Genomic DNA, 13667 nt, shown 5'->3' with positions numbered 1-13667 from the left:
CCTATACAGCAAAGTGGTTCTATCAAGGGATTATTCATGACATTTTTTTTCAAAAAAAGTATTCTGATTGGCTGCTCCAACTGGACCGGGACTAGTCCTGTGCGACCGTGCTCTATGATTCATTAGCTGCAACAGGAAGAAAAATGTTGCGGTTGGGCCACCATTTTAGGACATGCAAGTTTTTGTGTGTGTATGTGTGGGGTGTCCTTGATAGACCATGCCTGGGTTTAAAGTGCAGAAAATATTTTTTCTTCATTGCCGCTAACTCGCAGTACTCGGCACCCCCAGCAAAAATTTGCAGGAGTACAGCGAGATTGCTGTGGGACCAATAAAAAAAGTTGGGTTAGTGTCCATTGATGATGTGTGATCATGGGGATGGGGTGTTGGTCAGCAATTGGGGAGTTGGCTACCTGTGGGGCTTGGGCATTGTGGTGAGTCCGAAAATGGCTGAAGCACATACTTGGCGAGGGTTGCTCACCCATAGGGATTGGCTGCTCCGCCACATGCTGCACACAAGCAAGGGCCAATGGCCAGGTGTGGCGGAGGGAGGGTTGAGTGCCTGTGGGGGATTGAGCACAGGGTCTAGTTGCAGGATAGGCCATGTGCCCAACATCCGCCGTACAAGCCCAAAGGCCGTAAGCTGCAGGGGATATGGATAGTTAGATATGGTAATAAAATCTTACTTCAAGTTAAAAACAACCTAGAAATTCACTGAAAAAACTAAAGTTAAAGTGACAGTATAGTTAGGTGAAAAAGTCTGGTAAAAGTACCATTTTAAATAAAAAAAACACTGACATTTTTCAGTTATTGTTAACTGGATTAATATAACTTGCACACCTGCCATGCACTGCTTATGACTTCAGATATTAAATCATTCATGACATATTCTATGATATCTTTGATAACATCACTGATGACAAATGAAATGACACTGTGCATGGCAAGTGCACAAATTACAGTTATGTCAGTAAACTATAACTGGTGAATTTCAGTGTTTTTTGAGTTTAAAATGTTGATTTTTAACAGAGATTTTCACCTAACTAGACATTTTCACCTAACTATAATATCACTTTAACCTTTATTTTCTTCAGTGAAATTCTGAGTTTTTTAAAATGTGAAGTAAGATATTTTTACCATATGTGATGTAATATGTGGGGCCTTATATGAGGTCATTAGCAGTGCACGGCTAGTGTGCAAGTTTTAGGTAATAGCTATTTCTTTTTTTAACTGTAAAGCAAGATATTTTTATCATTCCTAACTATAAGGTCACTTTAACTTGATATCTTTCAGTGAATTTATAGGTTCTTTATAAACGTAAAGTAATATGTTATTATAGTTCACTGCCGAGGGCTATACCAGTTGTTAAAGGCCCTGAACCCAAGTTATAGGGAGAAGGCCTTTAACAAGTCATTTTGGGACCCCAACGTTACCCCCCCCCCCTCTGTTATGGGTCACCCAAAAACTTCCCAGGGGGGGGGCTGAGGTAGCTTAACTTTTTGAGGAAAGTTTTGTGAAGATTCGTCACACAGACCCAAAGTTATTATTGAAAGAATAAACACTTCTTATGGAAAGTCTGATCTAACTATAACTACACAGTGGCAACAAGATTTGGGCCAACTCTTCTCTATGCCTTACAACATAATTAGGTCTTGGCAAGGAGGGGACAGAGTCATACCATAATCTGTTTGAACCTGTCTGATGACCAACATGAACAAGAGTATGAGATGCACATTTTAACTGTACTTTTGGATCAATGTTTTAAATGACATACTCCAGATCTTCACGGTGATATAAAAGAAATATTGCAGATATTCTCATGTCATATAAAAGAAACATAACAGATCAAGCAAAGTGATGTAGGGAAATATTGCATGAATCATTAATTGATGTAAAGTAATGTTTTTAATTTTCCAAGTACTTTACTATAGGGATACCCCACAGTCGGAACAGAGATATCCATATGGTAAAGTATAGGGCGAATTTTGTTTTTTAACTCAAAAATAAATATTAAAACTATTTTTAGGATAAATAGAAATACAAATTCATTTTATATATTTTAAAATTAGTTTAGTTTTATTTTAAGAAAATATTGTTATATACATTTTAAAAATGTAAACAGGGTATTAAAATATTTTGAAATCAAATAATAAATATATACTATTTTTATATATTTTTACATTATATTTATTTCTATTTTTAACTTTTTAAAAATATTTTAATCCAACAATATTTCCTATGGGGTTTTATTTTAATTCCCTGCTCCATTATTTTCTATGGGAGGGTGTTGCAGTACCAATGGTTGGCCAAGTGTGGTGCCGGATTTATTACTAATGTTTTAATAATAACTTACACTCAGAGTTTGTTAATGAGCAAAAAGTAGTGAATTTACTTAAAAGTGCAAATTACTCAACCGTTGGATGGGATCGAACCTATGATACGTTGGTCTGATATGACACAATGATTCCTTTGTACCTCACCCCGGCATGAGATCTTGGCTGTTTTTAGTTGTTGTTGTAAAAGCATTCAAGAAATAAATGCTAAGAAATAAATGCTAAAAGCATGAAAAAACTTAAAAACGAAGTGTAAATTACTCAAAAGTGTAAGTTACCTTTGTGAATCTGACCCGAAATGTTTGTGCCTAGATCTGTTGTTGCACTGATATTTTCCATTTTCTCCGGTCACTTGAGTCATTGGTACAGTCCTATCTCTGTTATAGTGTTCAGTCAGCAGCACAATCAAAATGACTTCCCTAATGGTGCAAAACTGAAGGAAAATGGTCAAACAAAGCACTCATATATCATAAACAGAATTGTGATTCACCGAAACGGGGATGCTTGGGAATGGCTAATAAATGGCCACTAGACTATAGATTTGTCCTAGATGTCATCAGGCACTCCTAAGCTATGAAAGGACATGTTGGACAGTATTTTGTAAAGGGCAGCATACTTACCAACTACCCACACCATGATCATCATCTCAGTCCAGGTGAAACGGGTCGTTTTCACCCTGAACACTTGCTTTGGGTACTCAATCACAGTGACGTTCGGCAGGGTTTTGATGCCTTCGAACCGATCTGAGGCATTGAACACCAGGAGGCACAGGAAAATAATGAATGATGCAGCATGAGCGACAAACTTCATGAAGGGACTTCGTAGAACCTTTCCAAGCTGTAACAATAGAACATACAATGTTCATGAACTTTCCCGGCACATGTATTAGTTTCCAACACTCATGCTAACACAATTTGTGCATGTAGGAGGTAGGCCAATGCCACGCAGGATGATCTCCTAATTTTCAGGCCAATTTAAAAATCTCATGAATGTAGTGCTGATGTCAATGTTGAGCGATGATTTCCAGATTCTGGAGCCAAGAACACTGCAATGAATAATACTGTGAGCTCCTGCTAATCAGACTTTTGAGCAACTGCAAGATTCATAACACTTCCATTGAGCCATTTCTTCATAAGGCAAGACAGACACAAACACAGGATGCTCATATCTTTAAATAATAATGAACCAGACACACCATTGCTAACCGATCTCAAAATGACCAATGTTAACCCTGACAGGCATTATTTAGGCCGATGCTGGAGGCAGCAGGTTATGCTATTGCTGAAGTGTAAGACTGACGTCGATAGAGATAAAAGCGTGCAGTGCATGTTGGACTTGACCGAGAAAGAATTTGTAGAATTCGGCTTTCGTTGCATTCGGCTATCCTCTGTGTGCTGAGGTTCCCAATTATTTATTTGCTTTAGGAACTTCCATATATATGCAAGTAAAACTTGCCCAGGCTTAACTTACTGGTAAGAAAGAGCCCCCATTTTACAAACTCTCCTGTATTTCGTCACCCTGCATGAATAATGAATATATATATATATATATATATATATATATTACCTACTGGCGGTCGCCAGTAGGTAGTTATAGTTAGGACCCTGTTTCCATAGGAAAACCGCAACATTCTATTTTGAATAACTTTGGCGCCGGTCGACGAATCCTCGCGAAATTTTCAAAACTAATGGGGCGCTACGCTCCGCTCCTGCCCTGAAAGTCTCGGGGGGATTCGTCAAGCGGGGGCTGAGAAAAAAGGGGGGTCCCAAAACGCGTTTTCCCCATGCATTTTTTCCATAGGACCTTTAGACACAGCTACAGCCCGAACGGCTGAACAGAGTTACTTGAAATTTGGCAGAGAGGTAGTCTACAGGTCAAGGAAGTGCCTGGTGTAAATCTGTTCAGTAGTTCCTGAGAAAATAGCATTTGAATCAATATATATATCTGTGGCAGCTTACCGTGCGCTTACCGTGCGCTTACGGTAAGCTTACCGTACGCGTACGGTGCCGTGCGCGAGCGCAATTCTGATTGGCTGTTAGATCTTAGTAAACATTCGAATCGGTCGAAACCAGGAAGTGTCGGCCGCCATTTTCTCTCTCGCACTCTGAGGGGGGGAGGAAAAACAAAGTCGGATAACATGAAAAGGGGCAGGCTAGACAGCTCCTAACCACCTAGTCATGGTTAGGGTGTCCCAAAAGAACCCCCAAGGCCAAAAATAAAAATAAATTTTTTTTCGAAAAATCGCCGATTGCGCTTACCGTACGCGTACGGTCAAAAATTAATTAAAAAAAAAACAATATCCACGTTTTCCACACCCCGTGTGCAAAAGGTGCCCGTAGGGCACCTTTTGTGCATCACATATATATAAATGGAACAATTAATAGATAACCTTTCACAACGAAGCGCATAATATGTCCTCCGTGTGCGGACGGTGCGCGAAGCGCATCGTGCGTACATGGCCCATCCAGCGTAACGTGGGCACGCGGTGCGCGTAGCGCACCGCGTGCCCACCGTGCGTGCACGGCACTAACTGGGTAAAGTGGGCGCGCGGTGCGCGAAGCGCACCGTGCGCGCACGGAACGAACTGCGTGAAGTGGGCGCGCACGCCACGAACGGCGTAAAGTAACTTAGCATTTAAAAAACCGTACAAATTCACTGAAAAAACCATAGGTTTCACACACGTTATAGTTAGGAATTAGCATTTAAAAAACCTTGCAAATTCACTGAAAAAACCATAGGTTTCACACATGTTATACTTAGCTGGACATTTCACTCGTAAAAAAACATTGAAATTCCCCCGTTATAGTTAGTGCAGGCAACTATAACTCACGCGACCGCAATCCTCTGCTGATGACATATGTGTCTTTATGAAAAAAAAATATTTGTAATATATGTATAGCTAAAATTTAATGGAAGAAGACATGGGCAAATAAGTGTCTAAATACAGTATTAGCATCAGCAGAGGATTGCGGTCGCGTGAGTTATAGTTGCCTGCACTAACTATAACGGGGAAATTTCAATGGATTTTTACGAGTGAAATGTCCAGCTAAGTATAACATGTGTGAAACCTATGGTTTTTTCAGTGAATTTGCAAGGTTTTTTAAATGCTAATTCCTAACTATAACGTCTGTGAAACCTATGGTTTTTTCAGTGAATATATATATATATATATATATGTATATATACACACATATATATGATCAAGACTGGGGTGTCCTAGTCGAAACGCGTCATGCTGTGGGATAGAGCACGGATAATCCAACGATACGCTGTGGTCTGTACCTGTTTTTGCAAAGATATATTGCTTCAGGACTGTGGTTTCTTCATTATCTACTGGCGGTCGCCAGTAGATAGTTATAGTTAGGACCGTGTTTCCATGGGAAATCCGCAACATTCTATTTGGAATAACTTTGGCGCCGATTGAACAATCCTCGCGAAAATTTCAAAATAGGTGGGGCGCTCCGCTCTGCTCCTTCCCTGAAAGTCTCGGGGGGATTCGTCAAGTGGGGGCTGAGAAAAAGGGGGGGTCTCAAAACGCGTTTTCCCCATGCATTTTCCCATAGGACCTTTAGTCCGCGCTACAGCCCGAACGGCTGAACAGAAAACCTTGAAATTTGGCAGAGAGGTAGTCCTCAGGTCAGGGATGTGCCTTTTGCAGGTCTGGTATAAATCTGTTCAGTATTTTCTGAGAAAATAGCATTTAAAAGCATATATATATCTATAGGCGCGCACCGTGCGCGTACGGTAAGCGCACCCTGCCGTGCACGAGCGCAATTCTGATTGGTTGTTAGATCTTAGTAAACATTCGAATCGGTCGAAACCAGGAAGTGTCGGCCACCATTTTGTCTCTCGCAGTCTGAGGGGGTGAAAAACAAAGGTGGAGAACATGAAAAGGGGCCAGGGGGTCCCCAAAGGACCCCCAAAGGACCCCCATGGGCCATAAATGTTTTTAATATTTTTACGAAAGATCGCGCAGTGCGCTTACCGTGCGCGCACGGTAGAAACGAGAAAATTACGCGAATGGCGTAACGTGGGCGCACGTGCGTGCACGGCACTAACTGCGTAAAGTGGGCGCGCGGTGCGCAAAGCGCACCGCGTGCTCACCGTGCGCGCACGGAACGAACTGCGTGAAGTGGGCGCGCGGTGCGCAAAGCGCACCGCGTGCCCACCGTGCGCGCACGGCACCAACGGCGTAAAGTAACTTAGCATTTAAAAAACCGTACAAATTCACTGAAAAAACCATAGGTTTCACACACGTTATAGTTAGGAATTAGCATTTAAAAAACCTTGCAAATTCACTTAAAAAACCATAGGTTTCACACATGTTATAGTTAGCTGGACATTTCCCTCGTAAAAAACCAATGAAATTCCCCCGTTATAGTTAGTAAAGGGAACTATAACTCACGCGACCGCAATCCACTGCTGATGACGTCAGATATTACATCACTGATGACATATGTGTCTTTCTGTAAAATAAATATTTATTAAATATGTATAGCTAAAGGTTAAAGGAAAGAAAAATGGGTAAATAAGTGAATAAATACAGTGATGTAATATCTGACGTCATCAGCAGTGGATTGCGGTCGCGTGAGTTATAGTTCCCTTTACTAACTATAACGGGGGAATTTCATTGGTTTTTTACGAGGGAAATGTCCAGCTAACTATAACATGTGTGAAACCTATGATTTTTTAAGTGAATTTGCAAGGTTTTAGAAATGCTAATTCCTAACTATAACGTGTGTGAAACCTATGGTTTTTTCAGTGATATATATATATATATACATATATATATATATATGTATATATATACATATACATATATATATATGTATATTATCTACTGGCGGTCGCCAGTAGATAGTTATAGTTAAGACCGAGTTTCCATAGGAAATCTCAAAATTCTATTTTGAATAACTTTGGCGCCGATTGACGAATCTTCGCAAAATTTTCAAAACTAATGGGGCACTCCGCTCCGCTCCTACCCTGAAAGTCTCGGGTGATTCGTCAAGCGGGGGCCGAGAAAAAGGGGGGGTCCCAAAACACGTTTTCCCCATGGATTTTTCCATAGGGACTTTAGTCGCAGCTACAGCCCGAACGGCTGAACAGAATTACGTGAAATTTGGCAGAGAGGTAGGCCTAACGTCCGTTTGGTGCCTTTTGCAGGTTTGGTGTAAATATGTTCAGTATTTTCTAAGAAAATAGCATTTAAATCAATATATATATCTATACGCGCGCAGCGTGCGCGCAGGGTGCGCGCACTCGGCCGTCCGCGAGCGCACTTCTGATTGGTTGTTACATCTTAGTAAACATTCAAATCGGTCGAAACCAGGAAGTGTCGGCCGCCATTTTGTCTCTCGCACTGAGAGGGGGGTGAAACACAATGGAGAAAAACATGTAAAGGGGGCACGCTGGACAGTTCCTGACCCCCCAGCAGGGGTCAAGGGGTCCCAAGAGGTCCCCCAAGGGCAATTAAAAAAATTTAATTTTTTTCGTTAATTCGCCGAGTGCGCGAAGCGTGCGCGCACTATAGAAAAGAAAAAAATTCCGCGAGGTTCGCGCAGCGTGTGCGCACGGTGTCAGTGCTTAAAAAAAAACTTGCAATGTCAGTCCCCCCGTGTCTGCACGCTGCGCGTAGCGCAGTGTGCGTGCATGGCTTGTTCCAAAATAACATTTTATGCCAAAACCCTTCACAACAAAGCGTATCATGTGTCCTCCTTGTGCGGACGGTGCGCGAAGCGCACCGTGCGTACATGGCCCATTTAGCGTAACGTGGGCGCGCGGTGCACGTAGCGCACTGCGTGCCCGCCGTGCGTGCACGGTGCGCAAAGTGCACCGTGCGTGCACGGCACTAACTGCGTAAAGTGGGCGCGCGGTGCGCAAAGCGCACCGCGTGCTCACCGTGCGCGCACGGAACGAACTGCGTGAAGTGGGCGCGCGGTGCGCAAAGCGCACCGCGTGCCCACCGTGCGCGCACCGTGCGCGCACGGCACGAACGGCGTAAAGTAACTTAGCATTTAAAAAACCGTACAAATTCACTGAAAAAACCATAGGTTTCACACACGTTATAGTTAGGAATTAGCATTTAAAAAACCTTGCAAATTCACTTAAAAAACCATAGGTTTCACACATGTTATAGTTAGATGGGCATTTTCCTCGTGAAAAACCAATGAAATTCCCCCGTTATAGTTAGTGCAGGCAACTATAACTCACGCGACCGTAATCCGCTGCTGATGACGTCAGATATTACATCACTGATGACATATGTGTCTTTCTGAAAAAAAAAAAATATATATGTATAGCTAAAAAAAAAGGAAGAAGACATGGGTATATAAATGTGTAAATACAGTGATGTAATATCTGACGTCATCAGCAGCGGATTACGGTCGCGTGAGTTATAGTTGCCTGCACTAACTATAACGGGGGAATTTCATTGGTTTTTCACGAGGAAAATGCCCAGCTAACTATAACATGTGTGAAACCTATGGTTTTTTAAGTGAATATATATATATATATATATATATATTTCATATACTCCTCCCATTCCTGCTCCAGATGTGGAAGAACAGTACCAACACACCACAAAATCCTGTGGCACTTATTTATCCAAACAATACGGTTTGCCAAGTAACGCATTTCAAGTGAAAAAACGGCCTTTTTCAAACACATTATTTATAGATTGTAGCAATGCACGTGGTATATAGACATAAAGGAAATATGTCAATATCGCTACCCTCCACATGGAATACAAACATGACTTAATAACTCCATTAATGAAAATTTAACAAGCACAACAACCTGCAGGTATGATAAATCACATATCTTGCATATCAACATTTTCAGTAGAAAGGACCTAGGGTAAAATACCTAAGACCAGTGTCAGATCCTCGCTGCTTTTAAATCCCAACTGCTACAGCTCCCCTGATACCATTCCTGCACAATGTCAAAATTGCAAACGAACATGGCAGGAGTACAGCATATTTTTAAGCATTTTTGCAACAAAGGGAAGGCATCATATCTCCCAACAGTACTTGAAGCTACAGCTTTCCAAATAACATTCTCATACTTTCCAAGGCACGCCGAGTAACTGCACGGCAATCAGAAGGAAAGAGAAAGTGTATATACAAAATACTGATATTAAAAAAAAAACCTTGCTACTTTCATTGTATGTGTATATACTCTCGAACCGGGGACCTTTGGAATGCTGGTCCACACACGCAAAGTCTCAGCCATGCTCCCGTATTCTCACTGGGCACATCAACTCCTTACAGAGTCAACTCTAGGGGCCAAGAAGCATTCCTGGTACTTTCTGTGAGTCCTACACAGCTGGATTTATGAGAGCTGGTCTGAGGCCCTGCCCCCTTTCACCACCCCTCTGCAAACGCCATTACTACTGAAAAAAACATAGAAATTCACTGAAAAAACCAAAGGTTACAGGGACGTTATAGTTAGGTTCAAATTTCACTCACACAAAACCAGTGAAATTCAGCAGTTAAAGTTAGCTGAGCTGGACTGAGCTAACTATAACGCGTCCCCCCACAATGCACTACTTATGACCTCATATATTACATCACTCATGACTTGATCAGTGACATCACTGATTACATCACTGATGATGTCTCAAATGACATCACTGATGATATTATCCACAAAATCACTAACACACCCACTCACACCCAATAGAACCTTTCATACACCCACTCCCACACAACCATTTACAAAACCATTCACAGACCCATACCAGTACTTACACACCAACTCACTGATTCATAGATCTACACACACATCCACTCACTCAACCATACAGCCACTCATACACCCACTCGCTAATACAGCCACTCACACACTGAGTCACCCATAGGGCTAATCTCACACCTACTCGCTCACCCATACAGCCAATCACACAGCCACTTCCTCAGTGTTACAAACTCACCCACTTGCTTATACAGATACTAACACGTACTCACTCACCTATACAGTTACTGACACAAGCACACACTCACCCATACAGCCACTCTCACATTCACTCACTCACCCATACAGTCACTCATATACCCCATCACTCACCTATACTGTTTTTCACATACCCAGTTACTCACCCATATACCACTGATACATCCACTCACCCACACAGCTATACACACTCACTCACCCATACAGCCCCACACACACACGTACACTCACACACCTACTCGCTCACCCATACAGTCAATCACACAGCCACTTACTCTCTCACACACACACACACGCACACACCCACACACACACACTCACACACACACTCACAAACCCATATAGCCACTGACTCACCCACTCACTCATCTATACAGGCAGTCACACACACCTTCACCCACCAACGCAGACACTCAGACACCCATACAGGTACTCAGATAACCAATCAGTCACCCATACAGCCACTCACGGTCCCACTCACACACCCATGCAGCCACTTAGACACCAACTTACAGACTGATACAAACATTCACACACCAGTCACTCACCCATACATTCAGTGAGACACCTAATCACTCACTTACCCAGTCAGTCACACACCCACTGAATCATCCATACAGGCACTCATACACCCACTGATTCACCAATACACCTTGGCATATATATTTAACATTCATAAACTTCTTAAAAACACTCACAGTCACTGGATGATGTCATGAATGATGTCAGATGTCATTTGGGATGTCATTAGTGTTGTCACTGACCATGTCATGAGTGATGCAATATGTGCGGTCATAGAGAAATGCAAATTCCTGGGGCAACTATAACATAATTAACCTCTTCAGTGCCCATGACGAGATAGTCTCGTCATGGAGCACGGTTGCGCTGTGCCCATGACGAGACTATCTCGTCATGAACCCCACCCACTAGTGCAACGCTCGGCACAGGAGGGGGAAAGGGCGTGGTACTGAAGGGGTTAAAGATGTGTCAACAGTACAATACTTTCACATGGAGGGACAAAAAGCCAAAGCACAAAAGTATTATATGCAAACAATACAAAATTGACTTTTATTAAGACATAACAATAAATATGAATGATGAAAACAATAAAATAGTCCACAGGCACACCACAATCAAATCAACAATAACTCTAGCATCACAGTATAGAATTGAGACAAACAAGTTATATATACATATGTAGAGCCAATTCAAATTTTTTATGATATTTAATCTGTGCAAACTCTATATCGTAATATCGTCATAGATGGCAAGAACACCTGATTCTAGTGATAGAATCGGACTGGAGAATGATTCCAACACCAATCAGTGGCTACAATCCAGATAGTGTTTGATTTCTACGCATGCTTAGGCACAGCAGGGAGCATATGATGACAATGAAAACTAGTCCTCTGGCACGCACAGATGGAAGAGATAGCCTATCCAATGTACGAGCCATGAACCTGGAATCTTTGGTGTTCAACATGTGTTTTTACGGTCCCAGATGAAGATACTTAGGTGTTCAATGTATGTGTTGAGACTCAAATGGCATTCGGCTGCTGACTCGCGGTAGTTGGTCCATTGTGCACCTTCAACTATGCAATCTGATTATCATCTGAAAGTGCCTGTTTAGGCACTACCCAAGTATCCTCACCTGGGACTGCAACACATACGTTGAAGACCTAAGAATCTTCACCTGGGACAGTAAAAACACATGTTGAACACCATAGATTCCAGCCATAGGCAAACTTTAAACCCAGGTCTACAAGTTCACAATGAGTACATTCGAAGATCTTACTAATAAATACAGCTATTTCGGAATTGGAAGTCAGGGATCATGCTACCTGCGTTATTGCTGCACTGTTCAAGCCTAAGAAAAAGATGCCTACCGAAATTCGGTGAAATAGATTTGTAAGATGAAAATCAATCAAAATTCTTAGTGACTGTTAATCCAAAAGCCTGAAAGCCAGAATTTTCTTGCTAAAGAGGAATAGTTGGGAAATGTGAGCCGATATATGCAGGACTCTAAGCACATTTTCTAGTTCATCCTAATGGCGCAGAGACCTTATCTCATTTGTAGGGCTGCATTCTAATTACATGTGGATCGCACTGCATATAACCATTTGTTGTATTAACGTGAAGTGTTAAAATTTTGAAACGTATTAACATGAGATGTGGTGTATTTTAGGCTATTGGAAAAGTAACATGGAGAATCAACATAGAAAATGAATGTAACCACCAGAAAACATTAATGTGATGAACTCATGTTGTGCAACTGACAAATATACATGTAATAGATGTGCTTATTAATTGTCATTTCGTACTTAGGTAAATGTATTAGTTAAATATTCTTTAACTTTCAAAGCTTACATGATGCCTTCTCATGTTAGTTGAATTTTGTAGGCCTGAAATGCAAGTCCCTGAATACTATTGCTTTAGAATTAACAGTTTGAATTTCATGTGTGCTGTGAAATTTGTGCTTACTCATATTTTGTGCTGCAGGGGAAAGAAGTGCTATCATTAGATAGAATAATGCCTTTGTTTTACTAGGTAGTCAAGGAGAGAAGAAGTTACAATCGTGTGGTCTGAGTTGATAGAGAAAGGCCGTTGTGCTTCACACAGGAGAAGGCCTGGAAACCAAGGACAAACTGTGACGAGGAAAGAACACCATTGTCCCGTGGAAAATTTCCTTCAGGAATGTGCCCAGGGTGGATGGCGTGACCAAAGGCGCACCATGAGAGTGCCAGCAGAGAATAATTGTATGTTGGAAATAGGGATCGAAACCCACATTTTCCTTGCCTTCGGAAAGAGAGCGTCTTAGAACGAGATCTGTTTTGGTAGGTTTTTGCTACTTGACCCATTGATCGTGGTGAGACTTCTTAGGGAGACTCCACGTACTGACACATTTTATTCATCCTCCTGAAAATGCTTATTTAGGGATGTCACCTTAGTGTTAGAATAGGGACAGATTAATGCTTTACTCACCAACCCTCGATGCAGGGAAATTTGGACTCATATTTCCTGATTTTCTGTATTTTATTATTTGAATTAATTGTATTGCCTATGCTGCACCGTCTAAACTTGATGCGTAGATTTGGCTTTATTGTGATTTCTTTGTACTTATTTACTCTTTTGTTGAAATGTCTTTATGTTCAGCTGTTTTTGGCCTTGTAATAAATTAAATAACCTTAGGTAGTTGTCTGTGAGTTATTATGTACCTAAAAGAATTGTTGGCTTATTGATTTTGTCCATAACGACTTTTCTCCCCTTTTCACTTTCATGCTGCGAAAAAGAACCAGCAGATTGTAACTCTAGAATAGGTCTAGGACTTATGGGCCTGGCCCTTTTAATCGATTCAAAATAAAAATAGAATGTAGGGAGAGGTGTGGC

General features: G+C 41.6%; 1 protein-coding gene across 1 annotated transcript in view; it reads right to left on the bottom strand.

Annotated features, from left to right (window-relative positions):
• Positions 1-13667, bottom strand: part of TRPC3 (transient receptor potential cation channel subfamily C member 3) — a 618646-nt gene that overhangs the window by 119117 nt on the left and 485862 nt on the right. Inside the window, exon 5 of the mRNA XM_085641565.1 lies at positions 2951-3167. Coding sequence (XP_085497691.1) covers positions 2951-3167 — 217 coding nt within the window. The remainder of the gene's footprint in view (positions 1-2950; positions 3168-13667) is intronic.

Source organism: Triturus cristatus, chromosome 2_2 (genome assembly GCF_964204655.1).
Source record: "Triturus cristatus chromosome 2_2, aTriCri1.1, whole genome shotgun sequence".
Lineage (NCBI taxonomy): Eukaryota > Metazoa > Chordata > Amphibia > Caudata > Salamandridae > Triturus > Triturus cristatus.
Note: the sequence above shows the minus strand (reverse complement) of the source record. Positions and strands in the feature narration are given on the sequence as shown.